We start from the raw sequence: 26,032 nt of genomic DNA, 5'->3' as shown, positions 1-26,032 counted from the left end.
GATTAGTAGTTGCTGACTTGGATAATTGTTTGCCATTTTAATCTACTGAGCACCCATTGATAGCCATAGGGAGAAATGTTTGGAAAAGGTTTTCATCACAAAACAAAAGAACTCAATGGTTCTCAGCTCATTCATTCTTGTTCTTATTCAAAGATGTGAAACAACCGAACGTTTGACGGAACAACCCATCCGAGATCGTTGCCGACATCATTTTGACAGCTAGTCCCTCATATTTTCTTCTTGTTATGTATGGCTTATGTTTGGACTGATGCTAAGAGTTTAAGACAGTGTATTTGTATGGATTTTAGAAGGACTTTATTATTAGTGAGGTTAACACATCATGGTCCAGTTTGAATATAATTTTTGGAAATCTTATAATCTTACATTGCTTTGTTTGCTTTCTTTTGTTATTTTGTACTTTTGTGTATTTACATTTTTGGCTATATGTAGCTGTATTAACCTGAATTTAATGTTTTCTATTTTGTATTTAATAAATCCATTGATTTGAAATCCCTTTGACTACTGTACATTTGTGGCAATATAGGCATTAGTTATGTGGTGACTGCATGCATTTCAGATGTATGATAACTGGTTTTTCCCAAAGAATTAAGTTGTAGTAGCTGAAAAGTATTTAAAGTGAAACAGATGTATTGTTGTAGATTGGCCTAGGGCTTCCTGGGGGCTACGTGAGGGCTGCCCGTGCAGGGCCAATACTAAGGGGCCCACGTTTTGCCAATGAGCAAATTCTCAGGGGCCCTGCGCTGGCAGCCTGCTGGGGGCCCTAAGTGGGCCCGTAAAGGGCCAGTGCAGGCTTGTTTGCAGGGTGATGACCGCTTGGATCCACAAGGACTTCTTTACAACTGAGTTTGTGTTCATTCATCATGATGCTCACCACAATTCATTGTGTCCCTCATACCGTGGACCATTTTGTGCTCTGGAAGCTGGAGTCAAAACATTCCTGGTTGATACTGGGGGCCATCCTGAACGAGTTATTGTTGATCGACTTAAGGTTTTTAAGGCTGTTGTCCTGCTTCTCTGTAACTTGTGTTCTTTGAGTGTTTGTCTAAGACTGACATTTAGTAGCCATTTCATCATTATGAGGGTTCCCCATTCCTAGTTGTCAAAACTCAGCAGGAGCAGGAATGAGGAATCTGTTTTACAGACTCACAGACAAACCTGTTTCACACACGTCACTCAAACACAGAACCAGGAAACAGGAATCACATGTGTTCAGGGAAAGAGAAACTGAAGTGTAGTTGAGCTGTTGTGTGTTTGTGTCTGTATTTGTGCAGTAAAATGGCAGAAGCCCGTATTTCAGAGGAGCAGTTCTTGTGTCCGGTGTGTCTGGATCTCCTGAAGGATCCAGTGACCATCCAGTGTGGACACAGTTACTGTAAGAGCTGTATTACAGACTGCTGGAATGAGGAGGATGAGAAGAGAGTCTACAGCTGCCCTCAGTGCAGACAGACCTTCAGTCCAAGACCTGCTTTATTTAAGAACGTGGTGTTTGCTGAAATGCTGGAGAAACTGAAGAAGACTAATCTTCAAAGTGCGGTTCCTGCTGGAGCTGGAGATGTTCAGTGTGACGTCTGTACTGGAAGAAAATACAAAGCCGTCAAGTCCTGTCTGGTGTGTCTGAACTCTTACTGTCAAACTCATTTTGAGCGTCATGAGGAGTTTCACCCTGGTAAACGACACAAAGTGATCGAGGCCACTGGACGACTGCAGGAGATGATCTGCCAGAAGCACGACAAGCTCCTTGAGGTTTTCTGTCGCACTGATCAGAAATGTATTTGCTTGCTGTGTTTGGTGGATGAACACAGAAACCACGACACTGTATCAGCTGCAGCACAGAGGACAGAGAAACAGGTGAGGACTGATGAGAAATTAAACTATGCTCATTTTTTTATTTTTTTTATTTTATAGTTGTATTCCTCAAGAGATAAAGACGTACAAATATTATTTGTTCTTTTTTTAACAATATATTTATAACTTTTTTTATTTTGTATATTACAACAGACACAGTAACATGTAAACACCCTTTTCACCCTATTCTCCCTCCCATCACCCCATCCCCAAACAACAGAAGATGAAGAAAAAGAAAATTAAACAAATAAATAAAATAAATAAAAAGAAAACTTTAATTTTAAAGATGCCTAAATCAAGTACAGAGTGTTTCCCAAGTCTGTAAATAAGATCCTGATATTACCCTACTCCCTCAGAGCTTGTTGTAGCAGGCCTTCATCATTAACATTGTGCCTTAAGAAATTAGTCAAATGTCTCCAGACATCTTCAAAAACGTTTTGTTTCTTTCTGACAATATACGTGATCTTTTCCATTGACATTTCTTTGATCCACTTTCCAATTCTTGGCTCATTGATATTTTTTCCAAGTAAGGGCAATTATTCGTTTAGCTTGTTAAATACACATTTCAATGAATCTGACCTCTTTGCTTTGTAAGAGATTGTTGATAGCATATATACCCAGAATAAAACGCTTAGGATCCAATGGTAATTTCTTTGACAGAATTTGGTCAATCATATCAATTATACCTTTTTTTATTTTTTTTATTGAGCGGAATGAAACATAGATTAACAACAATAACTTGATTTAATGGCCTACACAAAAGCTGGTAGCAGTGACAAATATATACACAAATACAGGAGAAGAAAAAGAGAGGAAAAAAATATACGAACAAATAACAAGCACATATGCTATAGATCATTTAAACAGGTACAGAAGTGAATAGTTTCATGAATTGTAATAGTAATTAATAATATTATTAATCAAATTTCCTTGTGTTATTTTGGTGAAAGATGAACTTTACACTATATTACACCTTGCCAAAAAGGGTTCACTTTCTCACTTTCTCACATTCCCATATACAGTGTACAGTGTACCACTTGCCTCATTGCACTTTATACAGGTATCAGGAATATTGTCATTAAACTTGTGCAACATAACAGGAGATATACAGTATATGTTCACATCAGCCATTTATATTGTATGCGTTTCAAGCTACTGTTGACTGTCTATATCTGAGCCTTCTTGCATGCCTCCTCCAATCCTCTAGAGATATTTCATCATTTATATCTTCTTCCCATAATCTTAGTTTAGATTCTGAGGATTCAATAGACCCAGATGTAATTCATACAAAGAGGAAATTGAAGCTTTATCATTACAGTGACCTATGATTGCTGCCTCTAATGAGGAAATGACAGGAATATCTAATGGATGATTTTGAGATGAGGATATAAAGCATCTAAGCTGAAGATAAGGTCTTTGGAATGCCATATTTGGTTGATATTTCTGCAAAGGACATAAACACTTCATCCTCATTGTACACGTCTTGCACTTTCCTTAACCCTTTTTAAGCTCATATTCGAAATCATACATCACATTTTCCTGGTTTAAAAATAACATTACCCCAAATAGGACTAAAACGTTACCAGGAGGGGTTTATGTTCAAATATTTACAAGAATCAAACCAAATATTAATCATGTTCAATACACCCGAGGGAGTAAGCCCCCCCAATCTTCTTGCAAGAACTTTGCTAAGTATTTTTGTATCTGAATTTAAAAGGCTGATTGGGTGCATGTTTTCACATTTTGTATTAGTTTTTCCCGGTATTGGAAGTATTAGGGCACTCCTCGTGGATGTAGGGAGAAGACCATTCCTGAAAGACTCCTGGAATACCTCCAAAAGGGGCCAAATTAATTTGGACTGAATTCTTTTATAAATATCTACAGGTATGCCATCTGGCTCAGCCGTTTTTCCAGCTTGCATACAGTTAATTCAGCAATTTCTATTTCTGTTAATTCTCCATCTAATGCTTTATTTTCATTTTCTGACATTCTGGGAATATTAAGGTTATTTAGAAATTGTGTCTGCTTCTCGAGTCTGGGAGTACCTTCAGAAGTATACAGTTTCTCATAAAATGCCTTGAAGGCCTCATTAATTTCCGTAGGATCTACTGTAGTTACACCGCTTGGATCTTCAATGTAGTTAATAGACCTTTCTGTTCCATGCTAAAAGTTTCCCAGGTTTCCCCCCACGGTCATAGTGGGATTGTTTCAGTTTCATTAATTAATTGCTGCTTTGTTAGCCGACAGTTCATTGTACTGTGATCTAAGTGGGAGTAATTGTGCATTTGCTTCTATAGATTTAGGATTATTATTGTAGAGATTTGTTTCAATCTTTTTTCTCATCTAATATCTTCATTTCCATTTGTGTCATCTTTTTCTTTGACCTGGTAAAACTAATTATTTGACCCCTAATAAAGGCCTAAATCCCATCTTATGCTAGCTGATGTTTGAGAAGTATTACATGCAAAATACATGTAATTGTCTTCCTCGATCTAATGTGGGAATTATCTAAACCTGATGATCAATCTCATGCTGGATCTAACGTTCAATTGAAATCACTAGCTATTATATATTGCCCAGGGAGATTTGAGACAGAAACAGATTGTTACAGAATTTAGGGTCATCTTCATTAGGACCATACACATTTATTATAACTATGATATATCTACCTGCAGGGTCCTTAATTATATTTTTAATTTGTAGTGGGACAGATTTGTGAATTAATACACAACCCCTCTAGCATGGGTGGTATAGGGAGCAGACAACACCTGACCCTGCCATCTTCTTTTTATTTTAGAAATATCCCCACTCAATAGATGAGTTTCTTGCAAGGAAATTATTTTTGATTGCAAGAATTTTATCCTGTTCATCACTTGCTTAACCTTTGTAATTTAGTTTAAACCCCTACAGTTCCATGAAGTAAATTTCACCTTCAAACTACTAGACATTAGTTATTTAATATATCCTTAAGATTTGTTTTGTGGTAAAATAAGATGCTTTGATGGAAACACACCCGTATATAGCATGAAAAAAATCAAATAATAAACTGCACACCTTATACCAACCGCTTATGACTGATACGGGTCCACAGATTACAAACAGCCGTCTGTCACTTGCTTTTAATTATTTCCTTCTCTTTAGCTCTCTCTGCTATTACCGAGTACAACCTTACCAATAATCTTTAATTTGTTAAAGATTAAAACTATGCAACATTTGTAAACATAGCCATTAAAGGGTTAACTACATTGGACCATTCAGGCACATATCCAATAACCAATACCTGAGCTCTAAGCAAGATCAAATAATCAAAGAAATCAAATAATACTGTTGGCCATGTAAAGTGTGTTATGTGTTGAACGTCCCGTATGAATGTGATTCATGAATGTGTTTTCCCCTTCCACCCTATGTCCGTTTTTATTATTTGTAACCATGAAAATAAACACATTTTTGGCCATGAGAACTTAAAAGGAAACAATATGTACGTGAGTAACGGTGTGTGTGTGTGTGTGTTCACTGCTGTGTGTGTGTGTGTTCACTGCTGTGTGTGTGTGTGTGTGTTCACTGCTGTGTGTGTGCACGTTGGATGGGTTAAATGCAGAGCAGAGCCTCTGTTGCTAATTCCAAAACGTAATTTTTCTTGACGAACAGCGCCGTTGTTACCTTGCATGTGAGAAGTCATGTAGTTTTAAGATGTTAAACTATGGTTTAACATCTATAGCGCTAACAACATGAGTGCGTATGTTAAGGTGTGATGTAATATAAAATTTTCTATATGCAACTTATATAGTTTTATTTTACATTACAAAAAAAATCATCATTGCATTAATTTAAACAAATTTACTGTCAATACAGACACTGGATATCTATAGTCTTTGGCTGCGTCCATTGCATTATTAATTGTTGTGGTCACGCCATGTTGTTATTACCGTAATTCCGAGATGACAACATGTGACGTTCAACTCGGTACTGTTCACGTTCTCGGACTGGGGATTATCCGTTCTATAGTGACAGTCAACAAAATGAACCCGCAACCGCATGATAAAATGTTATTGGCAGCTGTAAAACACATAACATGACATTTGAATGCAACTGTTAAATATTGCAGAACACAGAAAGCGTGTCAGGTAAAAATTATTTGTTTGTTATTATTAATGACGACGATAAATGTGTTATTGCTAACCTAAATAAACATTTATTTATATAGCACCTTTCAAAACAAAGTTACAAAGTGCTTTACAATAAAAAGATCAGTACAGTAACAAAATACAAAACCATCAAAACCATCAAATTTAAGAAAAAGCCATACAATAAAAATTTGTCTTAAGAAGAGACTTAAAAGAGAATACAGTAGTAGTAATATCCCCAGGCAGGTGGGTTCCACAGCTTAGGCGCACGGTAGTGGGTGACATGGGAGTGAATTTTCAAACCTCTCCCGTCCCACTCCCACAAAAAAAAAAAATCCCGTCCCATCCCAATCCCATGAAAAAACTGGTGGAAAATAACATTCCATGCCAATCCCGGAAGAATGACTCCCATTCCCTCCCACACCTGTGTTGTGTTTTTTTTTTTTTTTCTTTGGGCCAGAATCTGTCAGTTACAGTAAAAATACAGTACAGATCACAGCGTGCCCACCTTAGTTGAATAAAAATCCAAAGTGTAGTTTTTTGTTATTATATTGAACTGAAAGCCAGCTTAAACAAGGCACAGTGTGTCATACATTACATTAAATTTCATGTAAATCATCCATGCTAACACACACGTTTTCTATTTGAATTTTGTTTTTTCATTTAAAAGTAGACATTTCACTCTCTATTGATATATTTTTCATGTACAGAGTTTCGAAGATTCTAGCTCAAGTTCACAGAGACCTAGACGGCAGAAAACGCATTCCTTTTTGCTTTAATTACTTTACAGAAGCGCAATGTTTCGTTGTTATTCCGAGTGCACACAAATAAACTTAAGAGTATTTACAGATTCGAAAGATGTATAACTTTTATCTGTATGACCAAAAATGACGGCGTATGTTAAGAGCAAGTGAGCGCTACTGTTCAGCTCCACACAGACACTTCAATAGTGCACATTTCTCTAGGTTAACATTACATTGAGCAGCCATGTAAAGTTGCTACTACATACACCTTTCAGATGAAAAGCCATATTTGAGATCGATGAATGTTTGAATGTCCTGCCCGATATACTATATTATCACATAGACCAGCTGCGATCTGTCCGTCACGGACTGCGTACGTCATTCACTTAACCTGCCACACCAAAGCAAACAGGAGCAGAGCATAAAGAGATAGGGCAGCTCGAATTGAGTTCAAAATTAAAATATACAGTTTATAGTTTATTTATATAAAACTTATATTTTTGTATAAAGTTGGGTATCATAGTGTTATTACTATTCCCGGTCCCGCCCACTCCCGCTGACATTTTTTTCCTGTCCCATCCCAATCACGTGATTAATAGTGATTTTGTTTCCCATCCCACGGGATTCCCGAAAAAATGTCAGGCGCACGTATAGCAAAAGCACGGTCACCTTTGGTAACAAGTCAAGATTTTGGAACCATTAATAGGGCCCTACCGGAGGATCTCAAGCCACAATCAGGCTCATAAGGAGTTAATAAATCACAAATATAGGCAGGAGCCTGACCCTTCAAGGCTTTAAAAACAAGCAACAAAATCTTAAAATCAACTCTAAAACTCACAGGCAACCAGTGAAGAGCAGCAAGAATCGGTGTAATGTGGACACTTTTCTTAGTACGTGTTAAAAGCCTAGCAGCAGCATTTTGAATCAGTTGCAATCTTTGGAGATTAATCTTAATAATACCAGAATAAAGTGCATTACAATAATCAAGTCTGGAAGAAATAAAAGCACGAATGACCTTTTCCAAACCTGCAAAAGAAAGGAATGACTTTATCTTCGTTAGCTGCCTCAATTGTGCAAAACAAGACTGCACCACTTTAGTCACTTGAACATCAAAGGACAGTTCTGAGTCAAAAATTACACCTAAGTTGCGAGCTACTTTTCGAACATTATTGCACCCAGACTCGAGGAGAGATTATTAATACTAGCACTACTGGGGCCACACGGGGTAATTATAAGCACTTCTGACTTGGAGACATTCAACTGCAGAAAATTTTCGACATCCAATTTTTGATCTCAAAGCAGGACATAATGAAAGTGACGTGACATGTGGCCAAGTATGGTTACCCATACTCGGAATTTGTGCTCTGCAATTAATCCATCCAAAGTGCACACACACACACACACACACAACAGTGAACACACACACCGTGTGCACACACCCGGAGCAGTGGGCAGCCATTTATGCTGCGGCGCCCGGGGAGCAGTCCGACTCTCTAACCATTAGGCCACGATAATATGGGATCTATCAATAGTACCAGACTTTACCGGGACATACAATTGCGTGTCAGTGGAACTCAATGTCATAACGACACATAATTTGACCCAGGGGTAACATATAGATAGTAAACCGAAGGGGACCCAAAATAGATCCCTGAGCGACGAATGTACCGAAAAACAGGAGTGTGACATCATAATTGACAGCTGAGACTGACAGCTTCTCTGAGTGAACTGAGGCACCAACAGACTTTTTTGGGATCTTCAGGAAGATATTGCAGTTGTATTTACCTTATTTTAACACACGCCTCTTATAAGGCAATCAGCAGACAAAAATTAGGCTAATTTAAAAAGGGTGAGGGGTGTGTGTTTGCGATCGACTCAGCGGGAGTGTGGGTGGGACGCGGCTCCACTTCGCTCTCTACTGCCCAAAGTCCCAAGGTCTCTACTATGCAGAGTCCGGTCCCAAGGTCTCTACTGAGCAGACTCCGGTCCCAAGGTCGCTACTGCCCAAAGTCCCAAGGTCTCTACTGTGCAGACTCCGGTCCCAAGGTCTCTACTGCGCAGACTCTGGTCCCAAGGTCGCTACTGCCCAAAGTCCCAAGGTCTCTACTGCGCAGACTCCGGTCCCAAGGTCTCTACTGCCCAAAGTCCCAAGGTCTCTACTGCGCAGACTCCGGTCCCAAGGTCTCTACTGCCCAAAGTCCCAAGGTCTCTACTGCGCAGACTCCGGTCTCAAGGTCTCTACTGCCCAAAGTCCCAAGGTCTCTACTGCGCAGACTCCGGTCCCAAGGTCACTACTGCACAGACTCCGGTCCCAAGGTCGCTACTGCGCAGACTCCGGTCCCAAGGTCGCTACTGCGCAGACTCCGGTCCCAAGGTCGCTACTGCACAGACTCCGGTCCCAAGGTCGCTACTGCGCAGACTCCGGTCCCAAGGTCGCTACTGCGCAGACTCCGGTCCCAAGGTCGCTACTGCGCAGACTCCGGTCCCAAGGTCGCTACTGCGCAGACTCCGGTCCCAAGGTCGCTACTGCGCAGACTCCGGTCCCAAGGTCGCTACTGCGCAGACTCCGGTCCCAAGGTCGCTACTGCACAGACTCCGGTCCCAAGGTCGCTACTGCGCAGACTCCGGTCCCAAGGTCGCTACTGCGCAGACTCCGGTCCCAAGGTCGCTACTGCGCAGACTCCAGTCCCAAGGTCGCTACTGCGCAGACTCCGGTCCCAAGGTCGCTACTGCACAGACTCCGGTCCCAAGGTCGCTACTGCGCAGACTCCGGTCCCAAGGTCGCTACTGCACAGACTCCGGTCCCAAGGTCTACTGCGCATAATCCGGTCCCAAATCAGCGCAATATGGCCGTGCCCTATTGGGACAATGGCGGCTTCACTTTTCTTCAATGGAAGTGAGTGAAGGTGCGTTGTCCATCTTTTTTACAGTCTATGGTTGGAGCAAAGAGGTTGCCAAGCAACATACAAAGTAAACAAAGGTGTAGGTTTGTAGAGTAATTTACAATGGCATCGAACATGGCTCAACCAATCAGAATCAAGGACCGGAACTATCCGTTTTATAAAAGATTTTTAGCCACTGATCCACCCCACCAATATTGGATTCACAAAACCTTTATATAATGATTTAGTGGTACATTGTATGTAATGTAACATTTTTAAGCATTATTTCCTCAACAGAGAGACTTGAAGGAGACACAGAAGACCTTCCAGCAGAGAATCCAGCAGAGAGAGAAAGATCTCCAGCAGCTGAGAGAGGCTGTGGTGTCTCATAAGGTGAGTCTGGAGAAGAAGAGAAGTTTGTCTCCGTCTCAGTTCAGACTCACTGAAGCCTGAATCACTGTGTGTCCTAACAGCGCTCTGCACAGACAGCAGTGGAGGACAGTGAGAGGATCTTTACTGAGCTCATCCGCTCCATTGAGAGAAGCCGCTCTGAGCTGATACGGCTGATCAGAGATCAGGAAAAGCAAGCAGTGAGTCGAGCTGAAGGACGACTGGAGCGACTGGAGCAGGAGATCAATGATCTGAGGAGGAGAGACGCTGAGCTGACGCAGCTTTCACACACACAGGATCACATCCAGTTCCTGCAGGTAACACAGATCTAGAAGAACAGCATCATAGTGGACTTGAGCAGATCCTGCTGTGACACCAGACTCACAGAGAAACATTTCATGAGAGTCTTATTATATAATCATCAGTCAGGCTCTCATCTCACCATCTTCTTCTGAAAGAGATGCAGCTTACAAATGGCTTTCAAAATCTTGTTGAAATGGGTCTCATATCAGAACTTTTCTTTCACTTGTATAAGTGGTGTCCCTGTGTGGAGCTGATGAGTTTTGATTTGTGTTTTCTGTAGAGTTTCCAGTCTCTCTCAGCTCCTCCTGAATCTACAGACGTAAATGATGATCTCTTCAGTTCTCTCGTCTCTTTTGATGGTCTGAGAGAATCTGTTCATCAGCTGAGAGACAAACTGGAGGATTTCTGCAGAGAGGAGCTCAAGAAGATCTCAGACAGAGGTAAAGTCCTGCAGATTCATCTGCTCTCAGAAACCAGTCCATCATCATCTCATATCATGGAGAACATCATATTAGAAATGTGTTAGGAATGGATGCAGGATCATGAGAATCACACTGTTCATGTCTGTTGATTTCCACAGTCACATTCACCAACATTGTTCCCAGGAGCAGGAACTACTTCCTACAATGTAAGTCAGTAAGAAAACAAGCAGATAAACTCTGTGTTCATGTTCTTCTGTTGAAGGAGAAAGAGTTTTATAATTGATGATGTAAATGATGATTAGCACAGGATATGTGGTCATCTGTACTGAGACACTGATGATACCCTGAACATGAAGAGTTCAGCTACATGAAAAGATCAAACAGATTCATAATTCCTGATTCTGATGTGTTTTATCTCCTTCAGATTCCCAGCAGCTCACTCTGGATCTGAACACAGTGAATAAACGCCTCCGTCTGTCTGAGAGAAACAGAGTGATTACTTACACTGGCACAGATCAGCCGTATCCTGATCATCCAGACAGATTTGATGTGTATGAGCAGGTGTTGTGTAGAGAGAGTGTGTGTGGACGCTGTTACTGGGAGCTGGAGTGGAGTGGAGATGAATATGGTTTTGTGTATGTGTCAGTGTCATATAAGAGCATCAGCAGGAAGGGAGGTAATGAGTGTATGTTTGGATCTAATGATCAGTCCTGGAGTTTGATCTGCTCTTCCTCCAGTTATTCATTCAGACACAATAACATAGAGGCTGTTCTCTCTGTGAAGTCCATCAGCAGGAGAATAGGAGTGTTTGTGGATCACAGAGCAGGAACTCTGTCCTTCTACAGCGTCTCTGACACAATGACCCTCATCCACACAGTCCAGACCACATTCACTCAGACCCTCTATCCTGGGTTTAGAGTTGATTATGGATCATCGGTGAAACTGTGTTGATGATCAGAATAGACTGATGAGAGATTCTGCCCATAATGCTTTGAGCTGCAGGATAAATCAGTAACAGTGTTATTATAGTGTGTCTTATTTTCTCTTCATGACATTAATACTGCAGCTTTACTGTTGTGATGATTAATAATTGATATTTTTATAAGTTTTTTCCAATGTTATTTCTGTTCTGATATAAATAAATCTTCTACCCACTTGACGAACAAAGGTGATGGGTTTTATTCCTCCTCTGTGCAGATCTCCAGAAGACAAATCAAGCATCTCATTATAGCTTCTTCTCTCACCCTAAAATCAGTTGAGATAAAAATCAGACAAGTTACAAAAGGAATCATATGTTTCCCTGTGTAACCATACAATCAGACTACAGCTTAAAAATGAGATTGAAGATAGGAGTCTTACTGGTTATCTAATTCCAATATGATACAAAAGTGAACGAAAATGTCAGTAAAGTCAAACACTAAACAGTGACAAGTTCTTCAGAAATGAGGGCGTCACAATCTATCCATGTTATCATCTGCCTAATTTCTACTTAGTGTCCAACAAGTTTGCACCAAAATACCATATTAATGTGATAAAAGAATAAAAGATGAGAGACTATTATAAAAATAATACCACACCTGTTGTATTTCAGCTCTGATCTCTGCCGCACGTCTTGATAAAACATCAGTCTGTGAGAGAGAGTTCTTCACCAGCGGGCTGATCTCTTTCAGGAAGAACATTGTTGTTTATCAGTCTTAGGTTTTTGAATTGTGTGTTTTCTATGTTGCCTAATTGACTCAGTCAACTTTCCTCCATCTGATGGCTTCTATTCCTGGACCAATTGAATTCAAGACTTCACAGTTATTATGTGTTTAGTTATTAAGCCTGAATCTTTGGCTTATAAGACCAAAGTCCCAAGAGTGCGTCGGGCTCCTTGAGACATTAACAAAGTCATTTTGGGATAAATAGATGACTATTCCCTGCCCTACTTCTAACCACAGGAGAGGAACGGAAAATCAAATCTACAGAATTAACATCACATTTGGAATAGTGTCTAACATAAGCATTTCAGTTTTTTTTTTAATTGTGGACATAGAATTAGTCTAATAATAAGTCAGGTAAGTAAGTAATATACGATATGGACAAAAGTAAAGGAACACCTGACTGTAACACCAACAAGGACTTTAATGACATCTAATTCTAAATACATAGACATTAATATGGAGTCTGTCCCTCTTTGCAGCAATAACAGCTTCTACTCTATCGAGAAGGTTTTCCAACAAGGTTCTGGTTTCTGTGGGATTCATTGCTTATTCATCCAGTAGAGCATTTGTGAGGTCAGGGATTGATGTTTAATGAGAAGGTCAGGTTTATTCCAGTTCATCCCACAGCTGTTGGATGGGATTACGGTCAGGGCTCTGTGTTCTTCCACACCAGACTCGTCCAGACATGTATTTATGGACCTTGCTTTGTGCACAGAGGCACAGTCATGCTGGACTAGAAGAGAGACTTCCTCACACTGATCCCGCAAAGCATTGTCCAACATTTCTTGATATGCTAAAGCATTACTTTTTCCCTTTGTGATTCATCACTCCATAGAACAGGTTTCAGTATTTGTGTGTTCTTTATACTCTACATATGATGCTTGGATTATATTTGTTGATGTGAGGCTTCATGCAGCTGCTCGGCCACAGAAACCCATCCCATGAAGCTCCTGCGGCACAGTTTTTGTGCTGATATTAATGCCAGTGTAAGTTTGGATCTCTTCTGCTCAGACATTCACAGAAAGCTCAAGGACTGTGCAGTAGCTGAAGAAATGCAGATGCAATAGTTTGAATTCATATCAGTTAATTATCAAGCCATTAACCATTTTGATAATAAATTGTGAATATACATCACAATAGAGGCTGCGTTTTTATTACTAAACAGTAAAATCTCTCACATTTCCAGAGGCTAAAGATTACTCAAAACTTCTCAATTAATTGTTTATTCACAGCAAAGCCATGGTGAGATGCAGGTAGACTTTAAACACAATCATTAAACACAACACACATTCAGTGCAATTATAATAAATACGCCATGTAAAAAAATAAATTCACTTAACCCTGTGTCTGAATGTAGTTTGTTTGTTCCAAACATGAACAAATTCTTCAATGAGAATTCCCAGTCAATTAGATAAGGAATAATTAGACCATATAATTCACATAACATGCATTTATGCAAGTTTCATTCTGTTGTTTTTCTCACTATGTACTGGCCTCGTCACATAATGATATACAGTCACATTTACTGTAAAACTTCAGCCCCTAAAATAGAGCTTGATGAACAAATTAAAAACAAATATTTGTCCAGTTCCAGTGAACGGACACGAACGCTGATTTGCTCACGGTTTAGTGAGTGAAGAAGAGTCCTAAACACTTGCAGAAACTACAGTACACAACAGATCAGTTTGTGAATAAACAGCAAAAGAAGAAGTCTGCAGATGGGTAAGATGCATTGAAATCTAGAAAATCAGGATATTAAAATAAAGCTTGAAACACTGCATGTTTAATATTTTACACTGACGTTTCACCAGTGTTTTCTTATTCAGATTACGCATCTGAACCAACAACCAAAGCTAAAAGATTCTTATGATGTCGTATTTGAAACAAAAACTTGTGCAATTTGTGGTAAATAGACTGAGTTTTTACCATCTAGAGCCTCAGATGAGTAGGTTTCTGCTTTGTTTTTGTTAGCTCATGAAAATGAACCAGGATATCTTCTGATGCCTAATACTGTTCAACAGTTACATCACTCATTAAAGGACTTGTGACATGAGAAATCAAATGTTTCTTGATCCTGCAAGTTTCATAGATCAAAACATCCTCCTCATTATAAACAAAGCATTTATCAATCAAGCTCAGAAGCAAATCCATGTCACAACTCCTTTAAGGGGAACCCAGCAACAAATCAGTTCCTGATAACGGCACTGTAAACCAATAGAGATGAACCCACCGGTGAAATATGCTGCATAGCCACTGTGGGAGTTTGAAGCCTTGTACGCAAGTCAACTCTTATAAAAACTACTAGCATGTCACACCTCAGGAGTCTGGTTGTAGGTCTTCACACGCCGTTTGAATGGGAGATAATCTTAGGGTTTGTGTCTCTGTTTGTGTGCATTTACAGCACAGCTTCACTGGTTAGATCTTCTTGCTTTTTCCTAAAACAGAACCAGAATAAACATCAGCACACAGTGTTCCAGCTCAGTGAACAGGTGTAGGTGTAGCTGTGAGTGAAATCACCTGTTGAACGCTGCTGTGATTGGGAGGATTGGGTCGATCTGTGCTGCAGATTTCACAGCCGGGTCTCGTAGACTTATTTATGAATGTACAGGAAGGACAGGACCAGCCTGACTAAAGAGAGAGATGAAAATATTAACTATTCGTTATATAAGCCAACAATCTGCTTGTTACGTACATTAAACTAGAAGACAGATCTATATTAGGGGACACACATTTAAATATACCGTTATGCTGTGTTTTTATGCAGTCTATTTGTGATCTCTTTCTTTCAAAGGTTTCGTAATATTTAAAGCTGTCTGTGGGAGTGTGTGGTTCATGATTATGTGGATGTAATTATTACCTGTGTGTTGCTTGATTTCAGTTTGGATCTGCCAAGTTGCAACATCTCAAGGTTAATGATGTCACTGACACTGTGTTTCTCTGGGCCACACCCACTGCTGCCTGTTGACCAATCAGAAACACACACTGATGTGAGCCATGATACTGACAGTGAAAAGAGCAAGAGCAACTGGAACATTCATACACTACTGACCATCAGGTTCTTCGTCACCAAATTTAACCAAAGCCCTTCTCCATCAATTGCTCAGTTTGGCCAGGAGGCCAGCTCTAAGAAGAATCCTGGTTGTTTCAAACTTCTTCCATTGAGAGTAACAGGGACTACATACTTCTGTGACCTTTCAATGAAGCAGAATGTTTTTCTGAACTCTTCCCCAGATGTGTGGCTTGACTCAAACCTGTTTCTGAGCTCTACAGCCTGTTCTTTTGACCCCAGGGCTTGGTTTTTGCTCTGATATGCATCATCAACTGTTTGACCTTTTATTAAGACGTGTGTGCCTTTCCAAATCATACCCATTCAATTGAATTTGCCACAGGTTACCTTCACTCAAAGTCTAATAACACCTACAAGCAATATGATTGCTCCGGAGCTAAATTCCAAGTGTACCAGATAAGGGTATGAGTACTTATGCAATGGAATCATTTAAAGATGTTAAAAACCTTTTTAATTTTTTTGCTTTACCATTATAGTTTATGGAGTGTACATTGATATGGAAAAAAGTCATTTAAAGCAGTTTACCATAAGGCAGCAACATAAAACGTGAAAAAACATTAAGGGGTATGAATACTTTCACAAGGCACTGTATAACAAAACAAATGTCATTTCCCATTATGTTTATAAATAGCCATTTTTCCCAACTATTAAATGTCATCTTTCACATCAAATTCTCACATTGTGTCAATTAATTCTGTTAGAATAAGAAGCTGTAGATTTGTTACAATTCAAATTAAATCAATATCAACCAACTCCATCTTTCCACTGCAGAGGAAACACAGAAGATGTATTTAAACAGACTGTTTGATGAAGCTGAGCTGCCATAAATGCATTTACACTGCAAACTTCAAATGCATATATAAATATAATTTAAAAAAAATTAATGTTATAAATATTTTTGAACATACAAGTTTAAAATGTTGGGGAAAATGCAATACTTAAATATGAAACCAAACCACCAGTAGATTACGACAAATGACTATTTTAATAAATGATTCATTCAGAAATTAGGCAAGTGACTTATGAATGGGTTATTGAATCATTGACTCACTTGATTCGTTCAAAAACGTGGATTTATTGCGTAACGAAACACTGCTGTGTTGCTCGAGGACACAAAACAGTTCTGCTGTGGCTTTGATTGGAAGTATTTAGTGGGGAGGAGGGGGTGTTTGAATTTTCCCTCTTTTCCTTTTAAATGGCTTGTAAGAGCACCGTACGCATTTTACTTTCACTTTCAAATTAGCAGTAATTCAGCGTCAATTGCTTTTTAATTAATTTCAAGCAAAGTTTGAAATTCACCTTTGATAAACGTCAGAAGTCAAGAGGCTTTTCAAAATCCAAAATATTGCCAAACAGGTGCTTTTGCATTTCGTTTCGTAACTAAATGTTCCGCCATCGTCCGGTCTCTCTCACTTCACTCTCCTGCTGCTGATCTGTGATGCGACTGTCGTTCAGCTCACTGCATTGAGCAGCTGCACTCAATTATTAATTGTCCTCTATCTGAACAATGATTTTTATTACTATAAAAAATGTTTAAAAGAAAATTAAAAGTGGTGGGCAATGACAATGACAAATATTGCTCAAATAATTAATAACAATTTAGGCCACTTTTGCCAAATATACGGCACATTCAGCATGGGCTAATCAGTGTATAATCAGTGCATAAGCCTAACTTGTCCCACATTTGACATGGCAAATATGCCCTTTTTGTGAACTTGTGAAGAACAGTTTTTAAAGTATTGGAGTGTGTCTTTGAATATTTATCTGTGACATTTGAATGGCTGCTTGTGCAAAACTTGGGTTGGGATGATTTTACCAAGTAGGACACATTTCTGGAACTTATTTGAACATTTAGGGAGGACTTTGTATATTTATGGTTTATTTGGTTCATTATTAGCTAAATTGTGGCTGTGCAGTTTCCTGCTTGTGGACCACTTCCAAAATGCAGCCATTCCGTACAGCATGTGGGCCACATGAGGAATGTGGGGAAGACCAGGGTTAGAATAAAAATCAACTGTGGTCCACATTAGATCCAGTTTTGGTTTATTTGGTTGGCAGCAATGCTAAGACTTACTTGAAGCCCAAAACTGGCAAACAGGACCTGACTGCCCAAATGCCATTATTCCACACAGTATGTGAGCCGGAGCAAGGTGTTAGATCTGGTCCAGAATTAAAATAAATGTGGCCCAGATTTGGGCCAGTTCTGGTTTATTTTATTTATTTTCATGGCTGACATGCATCCATCCTACCTGTGGCTTGCTTGTGGCCCAAATGTGTCAGGAGTGGACCACCCAAATGCCATCATTCTACACAGTATGTGGGCCGGAGCAAGGTGTTGGACCTGGGACGGATCTGGGATAGTATTCAAATCAATGTTGCCCAGACTGGGCCAGTTCTGGTTTATTTTATTTATTTTCATTGCTGACATTCGGCCTCCCTATAGCTTGCTTGTGGCCTAAATCTGGCAAACAGGAGCGGACCGCCCAAATGCCATCATTCCACGCAGTATGTGGGCCAGATGAACATGTCAAGTGTGTGCCTGGTCTAGGCCTCAGGAATTTTGCTATCTGGGTTCACACCAGTGACACCATAAACACTGACTATTGCAGCATGTTTGGACCCTGTCAAACACACGTGAGTGAAGCGAGCGCACCTGTGCTGCTGTGGCTGAAGCGGGGTGGTAAAGTGCTGTATCCTCTCCAGTCATGGCTAACAGGGCCGCTGGCGTTCGGCGGCACTGCTGTGGGTGGCATCGACAGGCCGTTCTCCTGCTCCTGCTGGCGGCCGAGGCAGGCGTGACGGGCAGACAACAGGTAGAGAAACGCAGTGTCGCCATCCCTGTAGATGCCATACGACGCTAAAGAGCGGCTGTCAGAGCACAGACACTGAGCGATGACCCAGCGCTGCACCCTGGGGTGGAAACCATACTCAACAAACATCTGCAAGAGACAAACACACCATCAGATCATCGATTCAACAGATCAGATCTGACTTCAAGATGTGTTTGTTTTGACCTTTCCTACCTGCTGCTTCAGAGAAGCGACAGTCACATGAGGGTGGACTTTTACTGTGACACAACAGGAAGATGATGCATCTTCTATTACCACAGCTAAGCTGAAGAAGAAGAAAAAAAATAAAAATAAAAATTCACATCTGTGAAGTGTGTCACAATCAGGATTTTAAGTTATATAAGCAATACCACACTTGTAGACTTGAGATATGGCTGTATATCGGCATGGCTGTGATTCGGCCGTAGGTAATCACAGCGTACCAATATACAGCCATATCAAACGTTGATGCAATTTTCAAATAGATGTTATCTTTATTAACAAACTGTATGTTTGAGCTATAACTACATTCTTGCCTGAAAACCTCTTAAAACTACATTCCGTGACACAAATACAGTAATATTTATAAAATCATACTGGATTTGGGAGTCACCATGACACTCGCTGTAAGAAGTACCGCAAGCGGAATATATGATTACAAACTGAAATAGCTGTTGGAGCTCTAATATCACACTCTTATCAGCCAATCAGATTCGAGGACCAGAAAGAACTGTTGTATAAATACATGTACTGCATCTATATGTATAGTGGTTTCATGTCGCTTTATTTTATTGTTTATTATTTTCAAGATTTCAACAGGAACGTCATTAACACATTAATACAAATAGAACAGTTATGCATCTTTGCTAGACACGTTAAGTCTCTATAAGTGAATGTTGAATCATTTGTTCAAGTGATTCATAGAGAAATGCTGATTCATCAAGTAATAAAACAAGTGAAGTCTTATGAGTGAGTCATTGAATCATGGAGTCAAGAGATTCATTCAAAAATGCTGATTCATCTCGTAATGAAAACTGAAATCTTTATGAGTGAGTCTTTGGCTCTTTCTTTAAAGTGAATCATTAAAAAGTGCTGATTCATCCAGTAATGAAGCACGTGAAGTCTTTATGAATGAGTCACAGAATCATTCTTTCAAGAGATTTGTTCATAAACAGCGATTCATCTGAAACAAGTGAAGTCTTTATGAACGAGTCACTGATTCATTCTTTCAAGAGACTGGTTCAAAAACACTGATTCGTCCTGTTAATGAAGCACATGGAGTCTTTACGACCGAGTCACATTCTCTCAAGAGATTCACTCACAAATGCACTTCCTCCACTAATGAAACAAGTGAATTCTTTATAAGAGAGTCATTGAATAATTAATTTAAATCAGCTTTAAAAAAAAAAAAATTCAAAAGAGACTGCAGCAATTAACATTTTGTCAGAACCTCTAGTAAATCACGTTATTGTCTATTCAGAACTGTAGGAGAATCATGATCTGTATATTAAACAAAAGATTATGACTCAGTTTCTCCAGAATCATGCAGCTCTAGATAAGACCGTAAAATATCCACAGACAAAATAAACACGAGGCAAAAGACATATCTGCTCTAATTGGAGCATGACGAGGCAAACAGACCTGATCTCTGTGCCGTCTGTGTCCTGCAGCGCAGGTTGAATGCTCAGTGCGATCTGCTGCTTGGCCAGATCTGTGGCATAGTGCACAGCGGCATGAGTATCTCCAGCCTCTATCGCTCGAGAAAGCTCTAGACACAGCTCCTCTACAGAAACACAATCACACAACGCTTACGAGATCAACTCCATTCAATGGGAACAAGATTTGTATTAGAGATTGATTTTCTTTTATAACCGATACAGATTATTTGTATATGTAGAACCAATATTTATTTAGTTTTACTTGTTTTTGTTTCATTTCATCTTCATATCACAACAACAAAAACATTGTTTAATATCAGCAGCAGCAACAATATTAAAACAAATTGACAGTCTAATGTTTTCAAATAGAGAACAAAGTGCATAAATGTAATCGTTCATTTTAAACAGTTTAATAAAGCAATACGTCCCAAGAAACAGTGATTTAGAGTGATTTCATAAAAGCTAAGGAGCATTATTAGGGGAAAACAAGTTTAAATAATTAAAACTTTCTACAAAAACCAATTCAAAACCAATCAATTGCTAGCCTATATATTATAAATATTAAAAATGACTAATAATTGCATTATCTATCTTAAGTGGTTGAAGAGTATGGGGCCAGTTTAACATCACTGCAGACAGCTTTCTGTAAACCATTACTTACTCAGACATCAATAAGAGCCACAAAAGTGCGCATCTAAATATAACAAGTTTATTTTGTGACTGAAAACAATGGTGGAACTAGATGATTGATCAATAAAAATCAAGCTTAGACCCAGTCGACACTCCCGTTAGAAAACAAACCTTTCATTGACAGTGACAAGACATCTCCACACTTTACATTCTGCAGTCCCTCATTTGAAGAATGAGAAATGTTGGCAACTGAGACAGAAAAAAAGAGTGACCAATGAACAATCAGAGAGGCTAAGGATATCTGACATGATAAACATCAGTCAAGACTTGCAGCAAGAAGACAGGTGAAGCAGCTTTTACTAGCGTTAGAGACAACAGAAGACATGCAGTAGATTGTGTGTGAAACAGGTTTAATCATTTTGATCATTCATTGGAAAATACCATCCAAACATCAGGTGCGCTGCTCTAGAGGCGGCCGGCAGAAGGTGATTTGTTGCTCGTGCCGTTCCATGTATACTAGATAAAGTATTTCTTTTTGTATTTATTTATTTATTTATTTATGGTGGTGGAGAGTTCATTTCTGGACACGCATGTCTTTCAGAAGAAATTAAAATCTTAGTGTTTGTTCTTCTATGATGACACTGTTTTAGAAACAATTTATTGAATCTGTCCTTTCCTTTTGCATCGTGGCATGGTACGGTAATTTGAGTTTGTCAAATAAGAATAGGCTGAGTAGCCTTGTGAAGGTGGCAAGATTATCGGTGTTAATCAAGCTGGGCCTACCGAAACTTTCCAAAATTCTGTTGTTAAGAAACACTTCAACATAAGCAGCCTAGTTTGAACAGTGCATGTTTTAAAAGTAACTTTACTCTCCTATCACTAGTGAACTGAAGCGCTCTATTAACTTAACCAAACATACAGTGTCCTCCATAAGTATTGGAACAGTAAAGACAAAATTGCTCTGTTGGCTGTGGAGTCAAGACATTTACAAATATGATTAAAAGATGAATATGAGACAAAACATATATATATATATATATATATATATATATATATATATATATATATATATATATATGAGATAAATCCGATATACATAAAAAGCAAACTTAACTATCATGGAGGTATTGCTCCGTTGTGGACAAGTTCAACGCACGCACAAAACACAGGAGCACAAAGATCCCAAAACATTATTTACAGTTATGTTCACATTATAATTTTATGTAGCCTTTATGACAGACTTGTCCTGCACATGTTGCACTTAAGTGTATTGTCCTTTTCAAAGTGATTCTAATCATATTTTAAGCATTTCAAAAACATCATGGCTCTGAAGGAAATAATGCATTATTTATCAGCTTTAAGATATCAGGCAAATTTTCTTATCGGGCCCATACCGATAACAGTAAAATGTACTTTTATCGGTTGATACCGATATGGTGGCAGAAATATCGTGCATCCCTATACATTTTAATGTATGTTTTGGGAATTTGTATGTTTTTATGGGTGTTAATGGTTATGTGTGCATAGATATGTGGCACTTTGCTGCAATCTTACTTTCCCTTAACGGGACACTAAAGTTGAGTCGGAGGCATTAGAAACTCACGTATCAAATATGACAGAGTAGGGTTAAATGACCTCTGACCTCTGTGTGACTCTCTGAGCGATGACATCATGACAGTCGCCCACTCCTGCGCCTCCTGCTCGCTGCGGAAGGTGAACGTGAGGCAGTCGTGGGGCGGCTTGATGAGTCGCATTTCATGACATCGAGCCGATTTGATCTCGTACTTCACAGAGCGCAGATCAAACTCTGCCAGAGACTGAGAGAGAGAGAACAGATCATCATAAACCTTCAGCTTGCTGTATGACCGCTGTCACCAGGGCAGGAGCTTTTGTACCCTATATACAGTGTCAGGAAGGAAATGTAACTTTGGCAATGTAACAGTTACAGATTACAAGTTACACTATTTAAAATGTAATAAGTGTAACAACTTCAATTACTTAAAGTCATGTAACTGATTACGTTTGATTACTTTTCTAAATTTCTAATATTTTGAACTGTTAATCATTTTTAAACATGTAAAGCAGGCAGGGTTAACCTTACAGTAGTGCTCTACACTAATTACTGTCGGACTTTCAAAATCCATCATTTGACACCATAAAATCAGACTTACTTTGAGATCATTCTGAGGTTAAAAAACGCGTTTAAAATCATGAAAAGAAATAGTTTAGTAGCTATGATGCTGTTTTTGAAATCAAATCTTTGCAGCTATGACGGTAGACACTGGTATCTAACAATGCCATGGAAAAAACAGCTTTATCTTAAAAAAATAAAGCATGTAGCCTACATAAACCCAAATATGAAATAAAACCGTTATCGAATGCAATTTGGGAAAGAAATCAATTAAATCCGTGTGTGTGAATATATTCAGATGTAACCCCCTTTCTAATCATTAACATTTTCATAAGTAACTAATTTACACATTTTTTTCTAAGTAACTGTAACTGATTACAGTTATATTTATTTTGTAATTAAATTACTCCATTACATGTAACCAGTTACATCCCCAACACTGCCTATTTATTTACCCCTAAACCTGCATATTAGCTCCTGAACAGTACAACCCGAATTTCGGGAATATGTTGGTACGTTTTTAAAAATTTGAATAAATGAAAACTAAAAGACTTTCAAATCACATGAGCCAATATTTTATTCACAATAGAACATAGATAATATACATGATTAAACTGAGAAATTTTACAATTGTATCCATAAAATGAGCTCATTTCAACTTTGATGCCTGCTACAGGTCTCAAAATAGTTGGGACGGGGGCATGTTTACCATGGTGTAGCACAGGGGTGGGGAACGTTGATCCTGGAGGGCCTCTCCTGCAGAGTTTAGCTCCAACCCTGAAAACACCTGGGAAAAAAACACCTAATTGCATCCTGAAGACCTTGATCAGCTGTGTTTGGTTAGGGTTGGAGCTAAACTCTGCAGGGACACAACGTTCCCCACCCCTGGTGTTGCACCTCCTCTTCTTTTCAAAACAGTTTGAAGACGTCTGGGCACCGAGGTTATGAGTTTCTGGAGTTTTGGTGTTGGACTTTGGTCCCATTCTTTCCTGATATAGGTTTCCATCTGCTGAAGAGCTCGTGGTCGTCTTTGACGTATTTTTTGTTTAATGATACACCAAATGTTGTCTATAGGTGAAAGATCTGGACTGCAGGCAGACCAATTCAGCACCCAGACTCTTCTACTACAAAGCCATGCTGTTGTAACAGCTGCAGTATGTGGTTTTGCGTTGTCCTGCTGAAATACACGAGGCCTTCCCTGAAATAGACGTCGTCTGGAGGAGAGCATATGTTGCTCTAAAACCTTTATATACACATTTCAGCATTCATAGTGCCTTCCAAAAACTGCAAGTTGCCCATACCGTATGCACTTATGCACCCCATACCATCAGAGATGCTGGCTTCTGAACTGAACGCTGATAACATGCTGGAAGGTCTCCCTCCTCTTTAGCCCGGAGGACACAGCGTCCGTGATTTACAACAAGAATGTTAAATTTGGACTCGTCTGACCATAGAACACTTCTCCACTTTGAAACAGTCCATTTTAAATGAGCCTTGGCCCACAGGACACGGTGGCGCTTCTGGACCATGTTCACATATGGGTTCCTTTTTGCACGATAGAGCTTTAGTTGGCATCTGCAGATGGCACGGCGGATTGTGTTTACCAACAGTGGTTTCTGGAAGTATTCCTGGGCCCATTTAGTAATGTCAATGACAGAATCATGCCGATGAGTGATGCAGTGTTGTCTGAGGGCCCGAAGACCACGGGCATCCAACAAAGGTCTTCGGCCTTGTCCCTTACACACAGAGATTTCTCCAGTTTCTCTGAATCTTTTGATGATGTTATGTACTGTAGATTATGAGATTTGCAAAGCCTTTGCAATTTAACGTTGAGGAACGTCGTTTTTAAGTATTCCACAATCTTTTTACGCACTCTTTCACAGATTGGAGAGCCTCTGCCCGTCTTTACTTCTGAGATTCTGCCTCTCTAAGACATCCCTTTCATAGCTAATCTTGTTACAGACCTGATGTCAATTAACTTAATTAGTTGCTAGATGTTCTCCCAGCTGAATCTTTTCAAAATGTCTTGCTTTTTCAGCCCTTTGTTGCCTCCGTGCCAACTTTTTTGAGACCTGTAGCAGGCATCACATTTGAAATGAGCTCATTTAGTGGATAAAAGTGTAACATTTCTCCATTTAAATGTGTTATATTATCTATGTTACATGTTATATTACCGGAATTCGGGTTGTACATATTAGTAGCAAAAGTGTACCTTCTTTTGAAAGGCTGCAATCCCAGTGACAGCTTTTGTACCTCTTTTTCTGAAAAATGTATTTCTGAGTATTTTTTTTTACCTAATAAAGATGTTTACATAACTTTATATCTATCTACATGACATTAGACTATGAGGGTAAACAGTGTTTACATAGACTGACAGATATACAGACAGCACTGATCTGATGATACACTATGTGAGGATAGTGAGACTGACAGCTAAACAGCACTGATGACAGCTGTGTGAGTGCGTGTGTGTGTGTGTGTGTGTGTGTGTGTGTGTCTGTGAGTGAGTGAGTGTGTCTGTGAGTGAGTGAGTGAGTGAGTGAGTGTGTGTGTGTGTGTGTGTGTCTGTGAGTGAATGAGTGTGTGTGTGTGTGTGTGTGTGTGTGTGTGTGTGTGTGTGTACCACGCTGCGTCCCCCGCGGTCGGTGTTTCTGAGTGTGAGAGTGAAGAGTCCGGCTCGGTTTGTGTTCATGTTGAGCTGAAGCCGCAGTGAATCCGAGCGCACCGACAGCGGCCGCACCGTCACGCGCACCGACATCAGCACCGTGCAGCATCCCGCGCTCGCAGACATGTCTCCCGCAGAACCGAATCACGGCGGACTCACATCATCTCCATCCTCACGAGCAGCGGCGACAGACTCAAAACAGGAAAAACATCCGATGTTTTTCTGCCCCCTCCTTATGACGTCAACATTTAGTTCCGTGTGCGGACTGCGCATCAAATAAAACCATTAAAACAAGAAAAATAAAAACTTTAATAATTGAATAAAAATCAAACATATTTTTCACACATAGCTTTTGTGGGCAATAAATCTGGAACATACAACTTATTTTTAAATACATTAATATACAGTCGATGTAGTAGCAGCCTATTCATGTTGTATTTCTTAATAAAAAATAATAATAAAAAATATATATAAATAGAATTAGAATACAGAGTGCTACAGTCAGAGGGTCATATAAAGATGGAGTGTTTATTATTATTATTATTATTATTACTTGGCAAGTTCAAAAGTCTTTTATTTTGCCGCTCCGTGGCGTTGTGACGTCATTCACTCTGCGCCGT

At 39.4% G+C, this 26,032-nt stretch overlaps 2 protein-coding genes across 3 annotated transcripts; one reads left to right on the top strand and one right to left on the bottom strand.

Annotated features, from left to right (window-relative positions):
* The first annotated feature begins 1,222 nt into the window (after positions 1-1,222).
* Positions 1,223-11,891, top strand: LOC306881386 (E3 ubiquitin/ISG15 ligase TRIM25-like). Its single transcript, XM_079435475.1, has 6 exons — positions 1,223-1,869; positions 9,913-10,008; positions 10,089-10,322; positions 10,589-10,748; positions 10,889-10,936; positions 11,155-11,891. The coding sequence occupies exons 1-6, from the start codon at positions 1,297-1,299 to the stop codon at positions 11,679-11,681; spliced, it is 1,638 nt and encodes a 545-aa protein (XP_079291601.1). The 5' UTR covers positions 1,223-1,296; the 3' UTR covers positions 11,682-11,891.
* A 1,746-nt stretch (positions 11,892-13,637) lies between these two features.
* On the bottom strand, positions 13,638-25,655 carry LOC306881399 (ranBP-type and C3HC4-type zinc finger-containing protein 1-like). 2 transcript variants are annotated; one of them, XM_079435490.1, is made up of 9 exons: positions 25,371-25,655; positions 22,259-22,433; positions 20,788-20,865; positions 19,970-20,039; positions 18,524-18,614; positions 18,154-18,439; positions 15,291-15,391; positions 14,951-15,061; positions 13,638-14,868 (listed from the first exon to the last, which is right to left on the bottom strand). In XM_079435490.1, exons 1-9 carry the CDS (start codon positions 25,536-25,538, stop codon positions 14,842-14,844), a joined length of 1,107 nt encoding a protein of 368 aa, XP_079291616.1. In that variant the 5' UTR covers positions 25,539-25,655; the 3' UTR covers positions 13,638-14,841. The 2 variants fall into 2 exon arrangements, with proteins under 2 accessions (XP_079291616.1, XP_079291615.1); XM_079435489.1 differs by having other exon boundaries at positions 19,970-20,111; positions 25,371-25,652.
* Positions 25,656-26,032: the final 377 nt, after the last annotated feature.

This window comes from Barbus barbus, assembly GCF_936440315.1.
Source record: "Barbus barbus genome assembly, chromosome: 15".
Taxonomy (NCBI): domain Eukaryota; kingdom Metazoa; phylum Chordata; class Actinopteri; order Cypriniformes; family Cyprinidae; genus Barbus; species Barbus barbus.
This window is presented reverse-complemented; position numbering and strand designations above follow the sequence as displayed.

What these genes read in the sequence shown, in the direction of transcription:
- LOC306881386 (XM_079435475.1), top strand. Translation starts at nt 1,297, where the DNA reads ATGGCAGAAGCCCGTATTTCAGAGGAGCAGTTCTTGTGTCCGGTGTGT. An exon ending in AGGCTGTGGTGTCTCATAAG is followed by an intron (nt 10,009 to 10,088) that starts GTGAGTCTGGAG and finishes GTGTCCTAACAG; the next exon opens with CGCTCTGCACAGACAGCAGT. An exon ending in CAGGAACTACTTCCTACAAT is followed by an intron (nt 10,937 to 11,154) that starts GTAAGTCAGTAA and finishes TATCTCCTTCAG; the next exon opens with ATTCCCAGCAGCTCACTCTG.
- LOC306881399 (XM_079435489.1), bottom strand. Translation starts at nt 25,538, where the DNA reads ATGTCTGCGAGCGCGGGATGCTGCACGGTGCTGATGTCGGTGCGCGTG. An exon ending in GCTCAGAGAGTCACACAGAG is followed by an intron (nt 20,866 to 22,258) that starts GTCAGAGGTCAT and finishes TTTCTGTCTCAG; the next exon opens with TTGCCAACATTTCTCATTCT. An exon ending in TCGCTTCTCTGAAGCAGCAG is followed by an intron (nt 18,440 to 18,523) that starts GTAGGAAAGGTC and finishes TGTCTCTTGCAG; the next exon opens with ATGTTTGTTGAGTATGGTTT.